The 23,752-nt window shown below is 41.9% G+C and overlaps 1 protein-coding gene across 3 annotated transcripts in view; it reads right to left on the bottom strand.

Moving 5' to 3' along the window:
• The window catches only part of ARFGEF2 (ADP ribosylation factor guanine nucleotide exchange factor 2), a 115,005-nt gene that overhangs the window by 9,808 nt on the left and 81,445 nt on the right, over nt 1-23,752 (bottom strand). For all 3 annotated transcript variants that reach the window (XM_054467454.2, XM_054467455.2, XM_063659320.1), the window contains 11 exons: nt 20,592-20,743; nt 15,469-15,641; nt 13,785-13,945; nt 12,191-12,321; nt 11,925-12,054; nt 9,468-9,603; nt 8,481-8,619; nt 8,318-8,372; nt 6,870-6,984; nt 3,237-3,367; nt 1,258-1,426 (listed from right to left, as the gene is read on the bottom strand). In XM_054467454.2, the coding sequence (XP_054323429.1) occupies nt 1,258-1,426; nt 3,237-3,367; nt 6,870-6,984; nt 8,318-8,372; nt 8,481-8,619; nt 9,468-9,603; nt 11,925-12,054; nt 12,191-12,321; nt 13,785-13,945; nt 15,469-15,641; nt 20,592-20,743 (1,492 nt within the window). The remainder of the gene's footprint in view (nt 1-1,257; nt 1,427-3,236; nt 3,368-6,869; nt 6,985-8,317; nt 8,373-8,480; nt 8,620-9,467; nt 9,604-11,924; nt 12,055-12,190; nt 12,322-13,784; nt 13,946-15,468; nt 15,642-20,591; nt 20,744-23,752) is intronic.

Below are 23,752 nucleotides of genomic sequence, written 5' to 3'. Positions count from 1 at the left end.
AAATATAAAAATTAGTCAGGCATGGTGGCATGTGCCTGTAAACCCAACTAGTTGGAAGGCTGAGGCATGAGAATTGCTTGAACCTGGGAGGTAGAGACTGCAGTGAGCCGAGATCGCGCCACTGCACTACAGCCTGGGCAACAGAGTAAGACTCTGCCTCAAAAAAAAAAAAAAAAAAAAAGTAATGGTAACAATTAACAATACAAAAATTATATAAAGTATCACTTGTATGCAAAGTTCAAAATAACGAGAATCCCACCACCATCTTGGAAAAAAAATATATTTACCTCCAGGGTTTATGTATTTATTTTTGGAGGTAGGAAAGTAAATATAAGGCTTGGAAAACTGACGAATGGTTTCTGTTTTTCCTAGACTACCATGCTTTCTATGTCATATTTAACTTTTAATGAAAAATTTCTTTTTTTTTTTTCTTGAGACAGGGTCTCCCCGTCACCCAGGCTGCAGTGCAGTATGCAATCTTGGCTCACTGCAACCTCCGCCTCCTAGGCTCAAGTGATTCTCCCACCTCAGCCTCCTGAGTATGGTGTGTGCCACAATGCCCAGCTAATTTTCATATACTTTTTTTGGGTGGAGATGGGGTTTTGCTATGTTGCCCAGGCTGGTCTTGAACTCCTGGGCTCAAGCGTTCCGCCTGCCTCAGCCTCCCAGAGTGCTGGGATTACAGGCGTGAGCCACCGCATCCAGCCCATAAAATTTCTTGACTTGCTAGATCAATTCAATTCTCCAACTTTCAATTTGTCTTTTTTTTTTCAGATGGAGTCTTGCTCTGTCACTCAGGCGCAATCTCGGCTCACTGCAACCTCCGCCTCCTGGGTACAAGCGATTCTCCTGCCTCAGCCTCCCAAGTAGCTGGGATTATGGGTTTGCACCACCACACCTGGCTAATTTTTATATTTTTAGTAGAGATGGGGTTTTGCCATGTTGGCCAGGCTGGTCTCGAACTCCTGGCCTCAAGTGATCTTGGCTGAGGCCTGCCTCAGCCTCCCAAAGTGTTGGGATTACAGGCGTGGACCACCGCACCCAGCCTCAATTTGTCTTTTTATCAAATACGTACTGAGAATCTACCATGTACTGGGATGAAACCTATCCAACATTTCCCTTCTCTCCCCCTCAAGCATGAAAATATCTGTTAAGTTATTCTAGCTATGTTTAAAATTTTGGGCATTTTCCAAGCACTTTAATGTTTTAGGATGGTGACCAGTGTGGCCATCTATCTTATCTGCTGTGTGGCCTTACCTGCTCGCCACAGGACAGTCCGCTGCTCGTAATTGGAGTTGAAGGCCTTTGAGAATGAATGGGATTCCTGCAAACAGTCCAACAGCTTGAAGAGGTGCTGGGAAGACATGTACTTATACATGCCCTGATCCTCCGTCTCTATGTGGATATCTGCATCCAGCGTGTCTTGCTAGAGGACAGGACAGAGGATAGAAGAGCTAATGAAGAAGATGGAATGCTCTGGGCATTGTGATTGCAGACAATGGCAATCATGACTCTCCCAAAGTCATCCCTCTCTATAAGACACACTTATTCCCCAATACCCTGAAACATTTCCATTTAGACTCTGCTCACTGGCTGGTGAAGGAACACACTGAGCTGTTCCATGATGGCAGGCTTGGCTGGCCAAAGTTTCAGTTTCATCAGTGCTGCCTCCACTGCATAAGCAGGAGTGTGTGTGTCTCCAATTATTTCATTACAGGAATGAATTATTATTATTATTATTATTTTGAGACAAGAGTTTCTGTCGCCCAGGCTGGAGTGCAGTGGCGCAATCTTGGCTCACTGCAACCTCCGCCTCCCGGGTTCAAGTGATTCTCCTGCCTCAGCCTCCTGAGTAGCGGGGATTACAGGTGCCCACGACCATGCCTGGCTAATTTTTGTATTTTTAGTAGAGACGGGGTTTCACCATGTTGGTCAGACTGATCTCAGACTCGACCTCGTGATCTGCCTGCCTCAGCCTCCCAAAGTGCTGGGATTACAGGCGTGAGCCACCGCGCCCAGCCCAGGAATGCATTCTTGAAACATGTATGAAACGCTAGGAAACTTTATTGAACAAGCTGACTAAAATTTAAAAATCAAAAAGGACAGCCTCTGGCTCACAGCTGTATTTTTTCCAGCAGTAATAAAATTTACATTACTTTTGCTAGTATTTAAAACGTGACTTCCTCTATGAAAAAAAATCTTGATTTTGGCTACTCTCGAAACACTAGAAACTGTCACAACTTAACATACTTGGATGGTAACCGGGCGCTAAAGCTGAGAGGTGGCAGCCACTTTGACTGGGCTAGAGATTTCTGGTTTACCGCAGTCCTTACCCAGCCTGCCTCACTCACTCACTCTCACAGGATCTGCTAGCCCCTGAAGCACTGACATTTGTAACCCATGGTGTAGGATTACTGTCCAACTTTTGGACACTCAATTCTCTATGTTTTCAAGAATCTGATATGTAGGCCAGGCATGGTGGTGCATGCCTGCAATCCCAACACTTTGGGAGGCTGAGGTGGGCAGATCGCTTGAGTCCAAGAGTTTGAGACCAGGCTGGGCAACATGGCAAAACCCCATCTCTACAAAAAATGTAAAAAATTAACTGGGCATGGCAGCATGTGCCTGTAGTCCCAGCTACTTAAGAGGCTGAGATGGGGGAATCACCTGAGCCTGGGAGGTTGAAACCCCAGTGACCTGTGATTCTGTGATTGCACCACTGCACTCCAGCCTGGGTGACAGAGTGAGACTTTGTCTCACCCCAAAAAAAAAAAAAAAACAGGAAAAGAATCCCATATGTAGAAAGTTGCATATACAAAACAAAAAAAAGAGAAATTCTTGAAGGAAAAACTGGGATCTTGGGATCTTTATATATATCTTTTCCTCCTCACTTATTTGTGATTAAACCGTATATCAATTGTGGGGAATAGTTTCTGTGATAACTAACACTAGTGGGGTGGCATCTGAGCAGTGGTATGCTCATAAACTCACTCTCTGGGGTATATACATAAAAAAAGTGAAGCCCTGATGTTTAGTGTTTGCTGTTTTTTTCTGATGTAAATAACTCCCAACAAGGCCAATTTTAAGCATCAACATGCCATCACTGAATGTGAGGCTGGAAAGAGATGAGCATGAAGGACTCTGGAAAGCCAGTACGAGCTGGCTTCCGCACACCACTACATCAAAGCAACCTCCCTATGGACAGGGATGCTCTTCCCGAGGCCTCCTGTTCTTACCTGGGCGGCAACCATGTGCTCTGCATCCTCCTTTTTGCTCGTTGCAGGGTAGAACACAATGTTGTCAATGGTCTGTATCAATTCCAACTGGACCACACACTTGATGAGGAGGCTGGCAAACAGTTTCTGATCTATGTTAGATGATAAAGATTAACCCTAATAATGATTCGGCCAATACTGAAGAAATATCCACTGAGCTCCTACTATGTGCAAGGCATGATTTTTTTTTTTTAAGAGATGGGGTCTCACTATGTTGTCCAGGCTGGCCTTGAACTCCTGGTTTCAAGTGATGCTCCCACTTCAGCCTCCCAAAGTGCTGGGATTACAGCATGAGCCACCACACCCAGTCAAGGCACAATTCTTGATGTTGTGGCACAGCAATGAATAAACTGGACAAAAAAAAAATCTCCGCTCCCATGGTGTTGACAGACAACAAATGAAATATTTTAAGAATAAGATATTGTATATCAAATATTGATGATAGGTAGAGACAGGGATAGAAAGTGTCAGGGTAGGACTGCACGTTTAAGCAAACTAGTCGGGAAAAGTCTCTATAAAAATGTGATATTTGAGCAAAGACCTGAAGAAAGTGAGGGAATCAGCTATGCAGGTTCTGTGTCCTCCAGCAAGTTTCTCTGCCACCCAGTGGGCTACTCATAAAGACCACCACTGGACTGTGCCCTAACCAGAGGACGTTTCAGGTTCCTGCAGTAGCCAGCCTCTCTGAAGAGGCCAGAAGCTTGTGTTTTTTTGTTTAAATAGAGATAGGATTTCCTCATTTTGCTCAGGCTGGTCTTGAACTCCTGTGCCACAACATCAAGCGATCTGCCTGCCTCGGCCTCAAGTGCTAGGATTACAGGTGTGAGCCATTGCTTGCCTGGCCAAGAAGCTCAGTTTTGCTGCTTTCTGCATTTTCTACTTCTGTATCCCTTAAGAGTGGTCTTTTATTCCTTTTAGTGGTTAACACCCTTTGACTAGTTAACATTTTTTTTTTTTTTTTTGAGATGGAGTCTCGCTCTGTCACCCTGGCTGGAGTGCAGTGGCATGATCTCAGCTCACTGCAACCTCTGCCTCCCGGGTTCAAGTGATTCTCCTGCCTCAGCCTCCCAAGTAGCTGGTAGCTGGGATTACAGGTGTGTGCCACCGTGTCAGCTAGTTTTTTGTAATTTTAGTAGAGACGGGGTTTCGCCGTCTTAGCCAGGCTGGTCTCAAACTCCTGACCTCAGGTGATCCGCCCGCCTCAGCCTCCCAAAGTGCTGGGATTACAGGCATGAGCCACTGTGCCTGGCCAACAATTCTTTTTTTTTTTTTTTTTTTTGAGACAGAGTCTTGCTGTGTCGCCCAGGCTGGAGTGCAGTGGCGTGATCTTCGCTTACTGCAACCTCCACCTCCAGGTTCAAGCGATTCTCCTGCCTCCTCCCAAGCAGCTGGGACTACAGGCACCTGGCACCAAGCCCAGCTAATTTTTTTTGTAGTTTTAGTAGAGATGGGGTTTCACTATGTTGGCCAGGCTGGTCTTGAACTCCCGACCTCGTGATCTGCCCGCCTCAGCCTCCCAAAGTGTTAGGATTACAGGCGTGAGCCACTGCACCTCGCCAGTTATGAAATTATAAAAACATGTAACAATTCTCCATGTAGACTGTTTTAATTTTTTTTTTAAATACAGTGGAGTTCCAGAAGATGAACATTCAACTTATGCCAACTCAATTAAAGCATTTTGGACCAAAAATAAAAAGAAGGAAACGATAATAATAGTGCAAAGATTTTGTCTGCCTGAGCTTATGGCTGAGCTGTGAGACTGGGAGCAGCAAAGGCACTGTTCCCTGGGGGAATGGGAGGTGGCTTGAGTCCTAGGTACTTCTCAGAGTGTAGACTCTCGCTGCACTGAGAGTACTTCTCCTATTGAAAGAAATGTACACTTGGCCTCCACACAGAAACTAACTACTTTATCTGGAGCTCGTGAAGAAAAAGAGGCTGGGCATGGTGGCTCATGCATGTAATCCCAACACTTTGGGAGGCCAAGGCAGGAGGATGGCTTGAGTCCAAGAATTCAAGACCAGCCTGGGCAACAAAGTGAGACCCCATCTCTACAAAAAATAAAATAATTAGCCGAATGTGGTGGCACATGCCTATAGTCCCAGCTACTCAGGAGACTGAGGCAGGAGGACTGCTTGAGCCCAGGAGTTCAAGGCTGCAATGAGCTATGATTGCACCAGTGTACTCCAGCTTGGGAGACAGAGTATGACCCCGTCTCTGAAAAAATAGAAAAAGAAAAAGTATCATTCTATCACTGGGCATTGGAGAGAAGCTGGCTGCAGTAGTTAGTGAAAGACAGCATGCCAGTCCCAACACGGTACCTCTTTAATGAATTTCAAGGGTGACTACTTTTATTCCTTCTAAGGAAAATGGTGACCGCACACTGTTTTGGTCAGATGTGCTGCTTCAGAAGTCAACTTCAATGTTAACAGCTACAGCCTAGCATGTTGAGGACAGGGTGAGACTGCTATAAAGGCAAACAATGGGGCACACAACTTTCAAAGGACCAGAACAAACTTCACAAGTTCCCATTCCTCAGGCTGCCAAAAATGTGTCTGAATCCCCACCCTACTACATGTTGTCAAGTTCTATCATCTGTCTAAGCCCCAGTTCCCTCAAACGTAAGACAGTACCTCTTCAACGGCTAGTATGAGGATTACATGAAACAATACACATGGAACACACAGTACAGTGCCTGGTACATGACAGCTGTTAAACTTATTTTTTTAAATGATAGTAAAACACATCATAAGCAACATTAAGAGACAATTTGGCAAAAATAATTTGAAACTCATAACAGAAAAAGGATTTCTAGTACATAAGAGTTCCTCCAAACCAATAAAAAAGGGGCCAACAATCAACAGAAAATGAGCAAAGATTACGGAGTTCATAGAGAAAAAAACAGAAGTGGTGCTTTAACATATGAAAAACTATTCAATTTGACTCATAATTTGAAAATTCCAAGTTAAAATTAGTCCAAAGTTGTATTTCATCTAAAAAGATCATGTAAACAGCTACAAATTTAATAGATAGCAATGTGGAAATATTTTAAAATGGCAAATTCACTTATCCACTGACTCCAGTACATTTTTAGGAATTTATTACATAAATTCACAAATGACATATGTATTGGGTTATTCAATGCAGTATTGCACCTAACAGCAAAAGATTACAAATAATATAAATGTCTGTTAAGAGCAACTCAATTAAGCAATAAAAGCATGTCTACAAACTGGAATAATAGACAATCGTATAAAACAATGTGAAAGCTCCTTATGTACTGATTTTGAATGCTCTCTAAAATATATTAACTGAAAAAAGAATAAGGCATACTATTCCATAACTGGTAAAAGGAGAAAATTCATATGTACTATATATGTATGTATGTGAATATATATGTGCATGTACTTGCCTGCATATGGATAAAATGACTCTGGAAAAGTACAGAGAAACAGGTAACCTTGGCTGCTACAGAGAACTGGCAGACTGAGGCACAGGGCAGAAGAAGGCTTATCATATTTACCCTTTTGTGCCTTCTGAATATATGAATCACATAAACATGTTACTTATTTAAAACAAATTAAAAAGTGGCCTTACTTGCGTATGGTCTACCCTTCCAGCTGTCATCTGTTGGGTTAGAGAGCTGGCTCTGTCCTCTCTCAGAGGGATTTTTATCTATGCTGCTTAAAGACTGGCGGTCCAGATCCACATCCTAAATGTAAACCAGAGGGAAACACAATGCTCACTTTTCCTCATGATAATTTGGGCAGAGATGTGCCTGTTTTAACATGGCTGGTCCAACCTGTATTTAAGTGCCTTGCTTAGCTCAAAATAAAATGATACTACATGCTTAACGTAGCATGCCTCACAGGCTGCAATGGAGAGATTAAGAATTTAAATTACTTCTCCTCCCATTAAAATTCCCTATTTTCCTATTCCAACCCAGAGGACATTTCTCTACATATTAGGATTTAACAGTAAGTGTGACAAATTTTTTATGTGAGCAAGTTCAAAGATAAATTACTAGTGCAGTAACTAGTTTTTTAAAAAGCTGACAGCAGGCCAGGCACAGTGGCTCATGCCTGTAATCCCAGCACTTTGGGAGGCCGAGGAAGGCGGATCACCTGAGGTCAGGAGTTCAAGACCAGCCTGGTCAACATGGCGAAACCCCATCTCTGCTAAAAATACAAAAATTAGCTGGGCTTGGTGGCAGGCACCTGTAATCCCAGCTACTTGGCGGGAGGCTGAGGCATGAGAATCACTTGAACCCAGGAGGTGGAGGTTACAGTGAGCCGAGATCGCCCTGCTGCACTCCAGCCCGGGGACAGAGCGAGACTCTGTCTCGAGAAAAATAAAATAAAATAAAAAATAAAAAAATTTAACAGCAGAAGACAGTTGCTGTATCCCAAATGCTTTTTAAAATCTAATGGTCTTAGAGTCACTTAGGAATAAAAGTTAATTCAACTCCTCTCTGTAAACCAAAGTATTTAAAAGTGAGATCTGAATTAGAACTTCTTTATGTGGACTCACACAAAAAGTAAGAACTACCACTTCTTTGGTGAAGAGGAAAGCACTATTAATTTAGGAGGGCAACAAACAAGCACAGTTACGCCAAAGCACTATTTACAATGTTGAAAGCCTAGAACTAACCTGAGTGTCCGATAAGGGAGAAGTAAAGAAATTGTAATACTATGCAGCCACTGAAAAGGCTGCTCTCAAAGAATCGTTTAAAATATGGAAAAATGCTCACATGTTGTTATATGCTAACTGATCCCTCATTTCAAATATGGCTGGCTTTCCTAGGCATGCACGGTCACACAAAGCGGCAGCTAGAAATGTAAACTGTGCTTTTTACTTGGCGAGGTTACTTATTTGCTTAATGCTTTTCTGGACTTTCTAAAAAATATATTATGAACATATATTATTTTTAGATCTTATAATTTTACTCACTTCCCATAAAAAAAAGTACAAACTATACAGGCTTACTGATCTTTTACTAAGATAGAAGAAAGAAAAGACAACCAAAGAAAAACCCCAAATCCTACCAAATGCTTTTCTGATGAATCTTCCTCCATTCCTACAGGTCTCCATGTCAGCAAACTTAAGAAAAAAATAGAGAAAAAAAATAATCAATGTGAAAGGCAATCAGGAGCTTTAAGACATCCACTGAACACAGAGATAAACGGGAACAACTGCATGAACACTTACACATGTGGGATGGTTGTTTTGAAAATATCCAACATACAGTTGCAGGTTTCATCCCAGACGTCAGGACTGAATTTCTCTCCATTGGATATTACTAAGTTTTCTAAGCAATTTGTACCTGATCGTGCCAACTGTTCATTATCTGCAAAATAAAGCAGTATCTATCATTAAACTTCTACTGGTATTTTGATGCCAACCAGGTCTCAAATACTGTGAGTTGGAGACAGCAACTGGTGAGTTTCTAGGCTTTTAATTAATGAAGCCATGCTACAGACAGTATTAAAATTTTTATTAAAATTTTTTTGAAGAGTTAAAATTGTTTATCATAGTTTTATTGCTAAAGAAGAAAGGTCAACATTTTGCTACTTTAAATTAAGTGGCTCATGTATGAAAAATGGTAATAGAAGAGAGAAAACATTAGACCAGGTTTTCAAAAATTTAGTCACTCATACACTACATTTCCATTTTTTGCCACCTGAACAATATCAAATGTTTTGTCATTTATTTTAAAATTAAGTCACTTTTTCAAAAATGTAACTAAATTCTTGCCCTAAGCCAAAATTATCTATGGAATCCAGGTCTAATGTGCTAGCTGGGTATTTTTCCTGACAAACTCTAAAATAAACACACAACTACTCAAATGAAAAATGTCTCTTGATGAAGCTGTTGATTTTGACTGAAACAATACATTTTAAAAACATTTTACTAGAGAAAATTTCAAACATATACAAAAGTAAAAAGAACAGTATAATACATGAAGGTACATCTTGTAGAATGTAAAAATAACTATATCCCATCTTTAAGAAATGCTTTATGAACTGACTTGGGGGGGGGGACTGTTTTTATATTGTAATTAAAATGTATACATTTCACCAACTAAATTATATATTGTACTCGTTGGCACTACATCCATGCTTTTAAATATTGAAAAAACTAACCTCTCATTAAGGACTATGTAAGAAAAATGATGCCTAGAGGCTTAAAGAGTACCTTGTTTGACACACCACTGCAATTGTGCAAATACATCAGAAAGAAGAACTTCATTCAAAGCTTCATAAAACTGGGTAAAAACATCACAAATAGCATAAAGTGCGTGATTGCAGGTTGTTGTCATCCACTCAGATTTCTGGGAAAACAAAAAGATGACACTTAAAAGCTATTCTCCCTGCAGTGAGATGGGCACTCTTGTACACTCCTGGCAAAACTGTTGTAGAAAGCAATTTGGTGATATGTATCAAGAATACGTCTTAAAAATGTTAATACATTCATATGTACAGAGGATATACAGAGGGATATTTATAAAATTATGGTAATGATGCCAAAAGTGGAAGCCAGAAGTGGAATAAAAAAATAAATAAAAACCAGATAGATTTGGTTACTTAAAAGCTAAATCTTCCAAAATGAAAAGGAAATAAAAATAATAAAGTGGGCAAATCATCTGCAACTCATGTAAGCATATGCTACATTATTTATATATTTAAAAATGCATAAATCAATAGGAGAAAGATGAATAATCCAGTAGATGAGCTAAGAGTAATTCATAAAAGAAGAATTCATAAAAGGCAATTCTTAAGAATGATCAATCCTATGAGAGAAAATATGCCACCTCACTAGCAGTTTGAAACACTTTTTCAATGTGATACATTTGGCTTATCAAATTAGCAATGACTAAAACAAATTAAAATGAGAAGACCTAGAATGAATATGGAGAAATAGGAACTCTCATGCATTGCTGACAGAAGTGTAAATGGCTAGAGATATTTGCAGGTCAGCTTAGTGGTACGTATCAAAAGGCTTAGTAATACGCAGGCCCCAAACCTGGCAGTTGGGCCACTTGTCTTTAAAGAAGAAAACATCACCACTACAAGTGTAGCTGCAAAAAGTGTTCATTTCAGTGCTGTCCAGAAAAACCGGAAGCAACCTAAATGTTCGTAAGCTGTGGAACATCCACAACTAAGACTATTTTGTAGCCATTATTAAAACAACATTGTAGAAGAAAGGCTGGGTGTGGTGGCTCACACCTGTAATCCCTGCACTTTGGAGGCTGAGGTGGGTGGATCACTTGAGGTCAGGAGTTTGAGACCAGCCTGGCCAACATGGTGAGATCCTGTCTCTACTTAAATTACAAAAATTAGCTGGGCATGGTGGCATGAGCCTGTAGTCCCAGCTACTTGGGAGGCTGAGGCAGGAGAATTGCTTAACCAGGAGACAGAGGTTGCAGTGAGCCCAGATCGCACCACTGTACTCCAGCCTGGGCAACAGAGCAAGACTCTGTCTCAAAAAAAGGAAACAAAACAAAGGAACAAACAAACAAAACATTCTAGAAGAAAAGTTATGACTATGGAAAAATACTCATGTATTAAGTTTAAGAATTAGTTTATATATGTGTGTTAGAATTCTATTTTCATAGAAGAAAAATGTGGATCACAAATGCATGTGTGGGTGGACACACAGATGAATGTAACACTTGAAGGTCTTAACAGTGGCTGCCTATGAAAAACTGCAACTGTGAGTGTTTAAATTCTTCTTTGTTTCTGTCTGTGTTCTGTAGTTCTACTTGTTTTATAATGAGGAAAAAAATTTAAATTTAAAAAGATTAGAAAACTCTATCTATACTATGACCTCAACCGTATTTATTTATTTATTTAAGAGATAGGGTCTCACTATGTTGCCTAGGCTGGTCCCAAACTCTTGGCCTCAAGTAATCCTCCCACCTCACCTTCCCAAAATGCTGGGATTATAGGCATGAGCCATTGTGCCTGGCCTCTGAATCATATTTAAACCATGTAGAAGATGGAGAAAAATTTGCAAAAACATTAACTCTAATTTTGGATGGTAAAAGGAAGAATTTTTTTGTGTTTGCCTAATATTCCATACTAAGCATATGTCACTTTTATGTTGGGGTGAGGGAAGGAATGGTGTTCCCAAAAGAAATAAAAAGGTTACTTTTCCATCTAAAAATCCTGAGCCTAGAATACCCTTTCACTATCCCTGTACCTCCAAGGGACAAATAAAAACACCTAGAGGCATCAAACATCCTTTTAAAAAAAGGCTTAATATTCAACATCATCTCCAAATGCAACTTCATTAAAAACCCTTAAGGGACCAGAGACATTCTACTTTCTGACTGCTCAGAGGTTGATATGAACAAAACAACTACAATGACCAGTCAGGAGCCCTGCTGAACTGGAAGGTGCAATGCCTGAGGGCCAAGCGGCAGACCACAGAGATGTATTTCCTCTCATTCTTCTGAACATGGGGAGAGTCACTCAGGACTAGCTGATACTGGTAGGAGAGTATCAGAAAGGTGTTTCCATTTTTAAAACCTTAAGTTGCTCAGTATTTAAGAACTCTGGGTAGACGATGATGCGGCCCCCAGAGGCAAATACAGGCCAGAAAGGCTTTCCTCTCCATCATACCTAGGGCAGTGCTGTAGTTATCACCTACCTCTGACTGTTGCTCAGGGAGTTTCATATTGTCAAAAATCCGAAACACGATTCTGAACAGGTCCTGCCACCAGTGCTTTTCAAAGGTGTGGCCATAGCTCTTCATGATCTCAAACATGACTGTGAGTCCCCTGGAGGAAACAAAGTCAGGCACAGAAGAGAGAATGGTGGAGAAGAGAACAACAGAGAAGAGAGTGGGGTCAGGTGAGCAAGTGACTGAGGTTCATTTCAGTGATGTAAGGGGCCACCGCACAGGAACATGGTTACCTTGTTCGTACATCTAACTTGCATCTATTAATGATGCAGGAGAGTTCGAATAAGATGGGGAACCAGCCTCGGACCCAGACTCTGTCACCAGGAGCTACATTCATGTCATCACTTGTGTATTCTTGTAGCACCTATGATGAAAATCACATCTCAGGTGTAAACTAAGCATGCAAAAGGAAGGAACTGCAAGAAAATCTATATGCAGATTAAGGCCCCACACATTTTTCTCTCCCAAAAATCTCTACTCAGCAAGGGCACAGTGGGAACAGACTACACAAAGACATTATCTGTCCCAAAGGGTATATGAGCAGTTTCCCAGTACAAACCTATGGACCTCTGCGGGTTTTAGAACAAGTTGAAGGGGGCAGATCACAAGAGTCTTGGGGGTGGGAGGTGTTATACTAAGAAGAGCTTAAAGGTCAAATGGTATTGACAAAATATCCAGGATGATTCATTATCTTAGGTCTTTCTGGAATGTTACTGTCATACACATTACTTAAAATAATACCAGCAGCTATTACTGACTGAGTGCTTCCTATGGGCCACGCACTGTTAAAGTTGTTTTCATGGATTAACAATTCTCACAAGGATTCCAAGTGGCAGGTAGAAACAATGGTCCTGGGTTATAGATGAATTAACTGAGGCATCAAGAACTTCAGTAAACTGCTCAAGGTCATACAGCTAGGACCTGGCAGTCTTTCTACTGTCTGCATGTATAGCCCTACTCTCTGCCCTGTTTCTGGGATTTTGACCCCTCTGCTCTGTAACCACTCTTGAAGTGGTACTGAAATTTCTTTAGCAACTCTGGTTATCTAATGTTAGGCAATTTCTCTCTGTGCTTCAGTTAACTCTCCTGTACAATGGAATATAATTACATCTCATAGGTCTGACGTGGGGACTAAATGAATCAACATACAGAAAATACCTAGAATGGTGCCCAACAAGTACTAAGTGCTCAATCAACATTGGCTCCCATTATCATCACATCTTAGTGAGCTGTTGTAAGAGATGAGACATATCACCTTACAGGTTTATAGCTCTTTCTGTAAAGGAAACTTAAGTAGAGATCTACACAGGACATCATAGTTTAGACAGACTTGTTTTCACCCTATTTCAGTGTTTTGGGACTCTGTCATTTAAACCAAATAGGCCTCTTTAGAAAGATGAGACACATCAAAAAAAACCCCCATCATTCTCAGGAGAAAACAAAAGGTGATTTTTAAATATGATTTCTCAGGCACATTACAAAGACATAATGCCATTTCCTAAAAGGGAGGTTTGTTTTCTTTCAAATAGAAAGGTCTAGCTTCTTGAGCTTTGCCAAAATACAAAAGCTAAAACACAACTAACTTCTACAAAAACAATTTGTAGAATACCATAGGTTCAGTATGAATAAAATACAGAATTTCACATATACCAAATAATGAAAAGGCCTAACTCCCTGTCATGGCAGCATTTTGAAATAAACACCTACTTTAGGGCAAACACACATTTCTAAAAGAGTAGCTGGAAAGCTCTTTGTTAGGAGCAAGAATTTCTGCTCCATGACCTTTTCCCTTCACTGCCCATCTGAGTAAGGTGGGGAAAAACGAACCCGAGGCCTCTCAGAGACATATTTGCCACAGAAGCGGATGAGCCGAATTGCTTCCATGCTCGTGTCAGGGAAAGCGGCGTTGCAGGCGAACTCTGATAAGCACTTCACAGCATCCTGAAAGGAATCGATGGCTGCAGGAAAATGGTGCTGGAAAATAGTTGCTGGGGGAACACAAGGCACATTTTTCATAAGACCAGGATTTAGAAATGGGGATGAAAAAATGCACGTGCGTGCACACACACACACAGACATATATCAGAGATAATTAACTGTGAAAATCTAAGAAAAGCACGTCAGTATCTTTGGAAGACAGTTTTTCTTATTAAATTACTTAGGAATGAATGCATTGGGTACAGCTTGGGCTAGACAGTCTTCCTGAGCTCAAGCAATGATGTAAAGGCCCAAATATCAATTCATTCATTTATTGAATGCCAACTATGTGCAAAGATGACTCGATGCCTAAAAATTTCCATAGAGATGAAGTAAACATCTTGTTACATGCTCGCAGGCAGAACCCAGGACTCCTGGTCAGTCCAGAGGAGGGGGACGCTGCACTAACTCTGGGCTGGACTGCCCGAGTGCAAGTCCTGGTTCCACTACATCCAAACTGTGTGTCCTCAGGCAAGTTGTTGTATTTATTTTTCTGTGCCTCAATTTCCTCTTTAGTAACATGGGGGAAATAATGAGATAAGTCTGTTCTCATTATTCCTGATAGTTACATTCTATAAAGTTGCCATAAACACTGAATTCAAGAATACTGAACCATGGCCCTTAGGGAAAATATGGAGATAAGGAGCTAGATTCCTGCAAGTCTCTGGTCAGAACGTTTTCATCAGCTGATCAAGACATAACCTTGTTGTATGTGTGTTCCTGTTGAAAAGACACCTTATTTAATAGATATTGTTGATTCATTAACACTGAACTCACAGCCAATATAGCACTGTAACTCATGCCTGAAGGAAGCTCATCTAACACACATATTTTTTCCATAAGACACATCGCAGCCTTTCTGCATGTAGAACACTACCCAGCATTCAGCACTATGCTTGGGGGGGGGCATTTTAAACAGTGAAATCACCAACAAAAAGCACAAAATTGTAAAAAAAAAACATGGCACTCGATAGGCCACATTAAGCACACTTGTTTATGTCATGACAGCTCAAACAAGAAGGCAGGGTGCCACCTTCTTCCACCACAACTGGGAACGTGCGCCTTGGGTGACTCAAGTTTTTGCTGTTTTGTGCATGCACATGTTGGCAAATGACCACAAAAGCACCATGAGTACTGGTTGTGGAGTTATTCATATATATACATTTGAGTGAGTATACACACGGAATCCACCAATAATGAGGATTGACTGTAATTCTTTCATAGTCATTAGAGTGGCCTTGGGATTGATTTGACTTTCAAATTTCATCTGGCTTGAAATAACATTCACGTTTATCTGCTGGACCCAAACTGACTGATAACAGGAAAGGCCATTTAGAGAAGGCAAGGAGAAAGTCAAAACAGAGTTAAGATCAAGATTAATACTCATCAAGCGCTTACAACACGGCCTGGCACATTACTATATCCCAGTAGAGCCAAGGTAGGGGAGCCCCTGTAGGTAGCAAAATAGACAGCAAGTGACACCCTTCTAGACTTGCAGGTGGGACATTAGCAGGGAGGGAACAGAGCCACTTACTGACAATGTGGCAAGTGGTCTGGAAGGCCAGCTCCACAATGTTCCCGTCATGATCAGAGGCTGCCTGGTGGAATACGGCAAAGATGTTCTTCCAGCCTGAGCGGATGTTGGCCGCCTGGGAGTTCACCATCTGGGCAATGCAGCGGATCGCCATGTCCCGGATGGTGGGAGACCTGAGGAAAGAATGGGACAGCCATATCATCTGTACTTTGGAGAGTGGGAAGAGAAATGAACATAGCTCATCCCTTAGAAGCAGCACTTAAACATTTCTTATAGCACACAGCAATCCACATTTGGGCTCTGCCTCGTTTCCTCTCACTTCCATTCCAAACCTAGCATGCTGCATAGAGTTACAACCATCCTGCAATCACAAAACAATAAACTCGAGGTTGAAAAGCTGACCCTCTGAATGGAAGAACAAAAGGAAAAAGCCTGGGTCTCAAATAGTCCCTATCCAGGCCATGGAACCAAAGTTGAATGCTTGCCTCTGACTTCTTTCTTGTTATGAAAACAATAAATAGCCTTGCGGTTTAAGTCACTGCTGGTCAGTTTTTCTGGCCAAAAACATTTCAAATAATATAATTCTGCCACCTAGAGATAATCATTACTAAATTCTTGTGTGTATCTTCTTAGATTTTTGGGCAGGGATATACCTATGTGATAAACACATATATGTGGATTGGAGTATACATATATAATTTAAGGTGCAATGTTTACCTAAATTATTATAAAGTAAAACTTGAAGATAGAGAAAATGGCTGATTTTCTGGAACAGCTGCAATTGTCTCTCAACCTGTTAAGAAATACAATTACGGAGGAACCTTATTATCTCACAAATAGCAAGAAGGAAAGCTATATAAGCCTATTGCTTCAACAGTACTATCTCTAAAAGTCAGTAAAGTGGCCTTGGGATTGCAGGTTTGACTTTCAATTTTTTTTTTTTTTTTTGAAACAAAGTCTTGCTCTGTTGCCCAGGCTGGAATGCAGTAGAGTGACCTCAACTCATTGCAACCTCTGCCTCCCAGGCTCATGACTTTCAAATTTTATCTGGCTTAGAATGACATTCATGTTTGTCTTCCAGGCTCACACTAACCAATAATAGGAAAGGCCATTTAGAGAAGGCAAGGAGAAAGTCAAAGCAGTTAAAAATTAGCTGAAAGTTCACAAAGTAAACATGTCACCTGCAGATAACAAAGGACTGACTACACAACATAAGTAACCTCCAATATATAATAAAAATGAATTCATGGTTGTCTCCCCACGGAGAATAAAGCAACGTTTTGACAAAACTATATTTATTATAATGTTTTTTGCCTGATTGTTAAAAGAAAGATATGATTATACTAAAAGTTTTGGAAAATACAGAAAAAGTATGATTAAAAAAAATTTGCCTGGGCATGGTGGTTCACACCTGTAATCCCAGCACTTCAGGAGGCCGAAGCAGGTGGATCACTTGAGGTCAGGAGTTCAAGACCAGCCTGGCCAACATGGTGAAACCTCGTCTCTATTAAAAATACAAAAATTAGCTGGGCATAGCGATGCACGCCTGTAATTCCAGCTACTTGGGAGGCTGAGGGAGGAAAATAGCTTGAACCTGGGAGGCAGAGATTGTAGTGAGCTGAGATTGCACCACTGCACTCCGACCTGGGCAACAGAGCAAGACATCTCAAAAAAAAAAAAAAAAATCCTTTACATGATACATGGTATTTCACATGGAGAGATACACATTTCACTATCTCTATTACATTGTCTGTCCAATTCTACAACCTGTCCTTTAAAGTATTAGTCATTTCCCACATTATAAACATTGTGAACTTTTTTTTTTTTTTGAGATGGAGTTTCTCTTGTCGTTCAGGCTGGAGTGCAGTGGTGCGATCTTGGCTCACTGCAACCTCACCTCCCAGGTTCAAATGATTCTCCTACCTCAGCCTCCTGAGTAGCTGGGACTACAGGCATGCACCACCACACCCGGCTAATTTTTGTATTTTTAGTAGAGACGGGGTTTCAGCATGTTGGCCAGGCTGGTCTTGAATTTCTGACTTCAGGTGATCCACCTGCCTCGACCTCCCAAAGTGTTGGGATTACATGCGTGAGCCACCACACCCGGCCAAACATTGTGGACATTTTTAACAGCGAAACAATATCCCATGTTGTGTCTGTACCAACATTTACTTTAACACTTGTTTATTTAGACAGTTTGTTTTTTTCTAGAAAACTATTTTCTGTGACATAATGCTTTACTATATTTCACATTAACTGCTTTGGAGAATTACAGAAGCGTGGAATTACTGAGTCAAACGGGCATAAAAATATCAGGATTCTTGACACTTATCACCAAAATGCTTTTGGAAATTACAGTAAGTTACAGTTCCACTGACAGTATCTGAGAGTGCCTGGCAACATGTGATTCTAAACTCACTCTGCCCCTTTTCAAATGGGAATAGGACAGGCAGGGAAGGCCTGGAGTTAGGAGATGAGGGCTTCCGTGCAATTAGGCTTGCACACGTGGCTTGGCCACGTGAGGACTCAAGTCTCCTCAGGCACTCTCAATGGTGTTCCTAAAGGTAGGAAAATACTTTTGTGTATTTGCTAAAGTAAAGGGTGATGCCAGACTCTGGGTTTAATTTTGGTTCTCTTAAAATGAGCAATAAAGCAGACATACAGACATTAGGAGAAAGAGAGACATGTCAAGGAAACTTTTCTGGTACCCTTTTATTCACTACCCTAACAGCCTGCTCTGGCATCCAACTTGGGAGCTTCCATTTGCTTTAAAAAAAAAAAAAAGGCCAGGTGTGGTGGCTCACGCCTGTAATCCCAGCACTTTGGGAGGCCGAGGCAGGTGGATCACTTGAGGTCAGGGGTTTGAGACCAGCCTGACCAGCATGGTGAAACCCCATCTCTACTGAAAATACAAAATTAACTGGGCATGGTGGTGCGTGCCTGTCATCCCAGCTACTTGGGAGGCTGAGGCAGGAGAATTGTTTGAACCAAAGAAGCAAAGGTTGCAGTATGCTGAGATTGCACCATTGCACTCCAGCCTGGGCAAAAAGAGCAAAACTCCGGCTCGGAAAAAAAAAAAAAAAAAAAAGATCCAGGCTGATCTGAAGTACACTTTTTAGGGGAGTAGCAGACAAGAGGAATTAGGTCCAAAAGTCATCCTTGACATCTCTTCCTTTGTGCTCCATGGCCAATTCATCAGCACATGGTGTAAGATTCCCTTTCCAAATGTGCACAGAATCTAATCCATCACTGCCACTGCTCCCACCTTGGTCCAAACCTGGACAACTACAATGGCCTCCTACTTCATCCTACTGCTCCATCATTTTACATGGATAAATGCAGGGTGATCCTTTAAAATATGTCAGATCATTTCACCTCTCTGCTTAAAATCCTCCAATGGCAGGCCGGGCACAGTAGCTCATGCCTGTAATCCCAGCACTTTGGGAGGCCCAGGCAGGAGAGATTCCGTCAAAAAAAAAAAAAAAAAAAATACCTCCAACGGTTTCCATCTTTCACAGAGAGCAAGCCAAAGTGCTGACAATGGCCGACAGCTCCTATGTGAGCTAGGCACCCTACTACCACTGGGAGGGACTTCACCTTCTACTACCTGCCTTGTTCCCTCCATTCAAGCCACACTGGCCTCCTTACCTATGCCAAGCACTACCTGCTACGGGCCTTTTGCTTTTGATCTTCCCCGTTCATAATTCTCATGCCAAGGCAGCATATGGCCACTCTCAGTTTATTCCTGACTTCCTTCAGGCCTTTTCCTAAGGGTGCCCTTACCAAACACATGTTAGCTGCCTGCCCTGGATAAAAGAGTGCTTCCATCCCTATCCCCTTACCTTGATATATATAATGTCCTTCAGAGCACATTACCACCACTGATATTTGTTTTTCTATTAGAATTAAACAGAGATTTGTTTTTAAATTTTATTATGGAAAGTTTAAAACACAGAAAAGTAGAGTAATATGTAATGAACTCCTGTATGCCCACCACACCCAGGTGCAACTATTTAAGGCTGAATGAAAACAGGGATTTTATTTTATTTCATTTTTATTTATTTTTTTTGAGACAACGTTTCGCTCTTGTTGCCCAGGCTGGAGTGCAATGGCGTGATTTTGGCTCACTGCAACCTCCACCTCCCGGGTTCAAGAGATTCTCCTGTCTCAGTCACCTGAGTAGCTGGGATTACAGGAGCCCACCACCACGCCCGGCTAACTTTTGTAGTTTTAGTAGAAACGGGGTTTCACCATGTTGGCCAGGCTGGTCTCGAACTCCTGCTCAGGTGATCCACCTGCCTCGGCCTCCCAAAGTGCTGGGATTACAGGCGTGAGCCACCGCACGCCCAGCCAAAAACAGGGATTTTAAAATGTCTTCTTTATAGTACCTAGCAGATGACAGGTCTCAATAAGTCCAGGCCGAGTGAATAAATGAACAGTATGGCTGCTTCACAGGGCCCGGTATCCTGACCTCTTTTATGACCTCCCTGGGGGAGATGTGCTGGGTCACATAATTCTTATCCTGGTTTGAGGATGCTTCTGCAGTGGCTCTTTCTTTAATCTCCCTCAGCACCAGCCCCAAAAAGGGTTCGTGACTTTTTTTTTTTTTTTGAGTTGGAGTCTCGCTCTTACGCCCAGGCTGGAGTGCAGTGGCGCAATCTTGGCTCACTGCAAGCTCTGCCTCCTGAGTTCATGCCATTCTCCCGCCTCAGCCTCCCGAGTACCTGGGACTACAGGTGCCCGCCACCATGCCTGGCTAATTTTTTGTATTTTTAGTAGAGATGGGGTTTCACCGTGTTAGCCAGGATGGTCTCGATCTCCTGACCTCGTGATCCACCCGCCTTGGCCTCCCAAAGTGTTGGGATTACAGGCGTGAGCCACTGTGCCCAGCCAGTTCATGACATATTTCTACAAGTTGCAGGGTGACATCTGTCCTCCTAGGAAAGGTTACACATAGATTTTAGTGAGATTTATTTAAGGAAAATTGATGTGAATCACAGTCTATTCATTCTATTTGTTTCCACTGACAAGGGAGGAAAAAAATTAATCATGTGGTTAGTGTTAGGAGGGCTTCTGGGAGCCCCAACGGGGAACTTGAGCATCTTCCAGATCAAAACACATACCTGTTTTTCTTCATAATATGCTCAAAGGGCCTCAGAAAATCTTTCTGGAAACGGAAGTTGGCTAATTCACCCTTCTCAAGAAACTTCATGGAGAGTTGCCTTAATGAGTCAACAGCAAAGATAGCCACATCTTCATTAGGGTTGCAGCCAACCTGAGCAAGAACAGGAACTGATGTGAAACAGGTATAATGTAATAATGACCAATGTGGGTCTCTCAACAGCAAAGATGGACAGCCTACCTTCAAAACAAACATTCAGGGAAAACACACCTAAGGAGAAAAGAAAATGCTATTTTTTGGCTATGATCTGTCCAATTTTATTTTAAGTGTAATGACAAAATCAGTGTTTCATAGTTAATTAAATATGCATTTAAAATGTGCTACCTTTTGCTCTTTTAAAATTTCATTTTATTATTATTATTATTATTATTATTTTCTAAGATGGAGTCTGGCTCTGTCGCCCAGGCTGGAGTGCAGTGGTGTGATCTCGGCTCACTGCAACCTCCACCTCCCTGGTTCAAGCAATTCTCCTGCCTCAACCTCCCGAGTAGCTGGGATTACAGGTGCCTGCCACCATGACCGGCTGATTTTTGTATTTTTAGTAGAGATGGGGTTTCACCATGTTGGCCAAGCTGGTCTCGAACTCCTGACCTCAGGTGATCCACCTGCCTCGGCCTCCCAAAGTGCTGGAATTACAGGATGAGCCACCGCGCCCAACCTATTTTTTTCTTTTTTTTTGCTATTAAACTTGCAACTATACTCAATTTTTCTAATTGTAAAATATACATAAAATCTACCATCTTAACCATTTTAAGTGAGCAGTTCAGTAGTATACATTCATACTATTGTGAAGCCAATCAGAACTCTTTTCTTTTCTTGTTTCTTTTAAGATAAAGTCTAACTCTGTCGCCCAGGCTGGAGTGCAGTGGCACCATCTCGGCTCACTGCAACCTCCGCCTCCTGGGTTTAAGCGATTCTCCTGCCTCAGCCTCCCAAGTAGCTGGGATTACAGGCCCCTGCCACCCCGTCCAGCTACTTTTTTTTGTATTTTTAGAAGAGACAGGGTTTCACCATGTTGGCCAGGCTGGTCTCGAACTCCTGAACTCAAGTGATCAGGCCGCCTCGATCAAAATGCTGGGATTACAGGAGTAAGCCACCACGCCTGGCAGAGAACTCTTTTCATCTTGAAAAAATGAAACTCTATACCCATTAAACAATATCTCCCAAGGTGCTATTTAATTTTCTCCAAATATATACATATGAAGGGTCAAAAGCCTTTACAGTCTATGGAAAGCCTTTTCACACTTTCCCAATGTCTGTCATCTAAAGCAAATGACTATAAAATAAACATCATCAACCTCCAAAAATTCTGCAAAATTATTGAGGCTTTTCAATTTCCTTAAAAATTGTACTTGTCTATGGTTTGCCTAATTTTGGAACTGGAGTTATGGGTAAATATTTGGCTGGTGCTTTTCAGACTTTTCTCTCAAGGAGAAACTCTAAAAACAGCAAAAGAATGTTTCCCACCCACACCCCCTGCCAGGGGATCTGGGGATATCTTGCAGAGGCCTGATCCAAGTGAGCCATTTCATTGATATGTGGTCTGACCTGATAATGTTTTATTTTATTTTATTTTTTGAGACGGAGTCTTGCTCTGTTGCTCAGGCTGGAGTGCAATGGTGTGGTCTCAGCTCACTGCAATTTCCACCTCCCCAGTTCAAGCAATTCTCCTGCCTCAACCTCCCAAGTAGCTGGGATTACAGGTGCCTGCCACCAAGCTCGGCTAATTTTTGTATTTTTAGTAGAGACGGGGTTTCACCACGTTGGCCAGGCTGGTCTCAAACTCCTGACTTCAGGTGATCCATCCGCCTCAGCCTCCCAAAGTGCTGGGATTATAGGCATGAGCCACTGTGCCTGGCCAATGTTTTATTTTTAACAAATAGAATGCAGCAATATCATTTGTAATAATGAAAAATTGGGGCTGGGTGTGGTGGCTCACACTTGTAATCCCAGCACTTTGGGAGGCTGAGGCGGGAGGATCACCTGAGGCCAGGAGTTCAAGACCAACCTGGCCAACACGGTGAAACCCTGTCTCTACTAAAAATACAAAAATTAGCTGTGCGTGGTTACGTATGCCTGTAGTTGCAGCTACTGGAGAGGCTGTGGCAGGAGAATTGCCTGAATCTGAGAGGTAGAGGTTGCAGTGAGCCAAAATGGTGCCACTGCACTCCAGCCTGGGTGACAGAGCAAGATCCGTCTCAAAAAATAAATAAATAAAAAAAGTTAAAAAAATAAAAATTGGGCCAAGCGTGGTGGCTCACACCTGTAATCCCAGCACTTTGGGAGGCTGAGGCGGGCAGATCATCTGAGGTCTGGTATTCGAGACCAGCCTGGCCAACGTGGTGAAACTGTGTCTCTACCAAAAATACAAAAAATTAGCCAGGCATGGTGGTGGGTGCCTGTAATCCCAGCTACTTGGGAGGCTGAGGCAGGAGAATTACTTGTACGTGGGAGGCTGAGGCAAGAGAATTGCTTGAACCTGGCAGGCAGAGGTTGCAGTGAGCCGACATTTTGCCACTTCACTCCAGCGTGGGTAATAAGAGCGAAATGCTATGAAAGAAAGAAAGAAGGAAAGAAGGAAGGAAGGAAGGAAGGAAGGAAAGAAAGAAAGAATAAAGTCAGCCTTGAAAAGGATGGAAATTCTGATATATGCTACAACATAGATGAACTTTGAAGACATTACTATGCTGAATGAAATAAGGCAGTCACAAAAGGACAAACACAGCATGATTCTACTTATATGAGGTACCCATAGTAGTCAAGTTCCTAGGGACACAGAGTAGAATGGTGGTTGCCTGTGGTCAGGAGGGTGAAAGTGGGAGTTACTGTTTAATGGGTATGCAGTTTTAGTTTTGCAAGATGAAAAGGGTCCTAGAGATCTGTTGGCCAACAATGTGAGTGTACCTAATACTACTGAACTGAACGCTTAAAATTGTTAAGATGGTTATTTTTTTATCTTATTTTATTTATTTTTGAGACAGAGCTTTGCTCGTCACCCAGGCTGGTGTGCAATGGCACGATCTCTGCTCACTGAAACCTCCACCCCCCGGGTTCGAGATAGTCTCCTGCCTCAGCCTCCCATGTAGCTGGGATTACAGGCAT

Source organism: Pongo pygmaeus, chromosome 21, assembly GCF_028885625.2.
Source record: "Pongo pygmaeus isolate AG05252 chromosome 21, NHGRI_mPonPyg2-v2.0_pri, whole genome shotgun sequence".
Lineage (NCBI taxonomy): Eukaryota > Metazoa > Chordata > Mammalia > Primates > Hominidae > Pongo > Pongo pygmaeus.
This window is presented reverse-complemented; position numbering and strand designations above follow the sequence as displayed.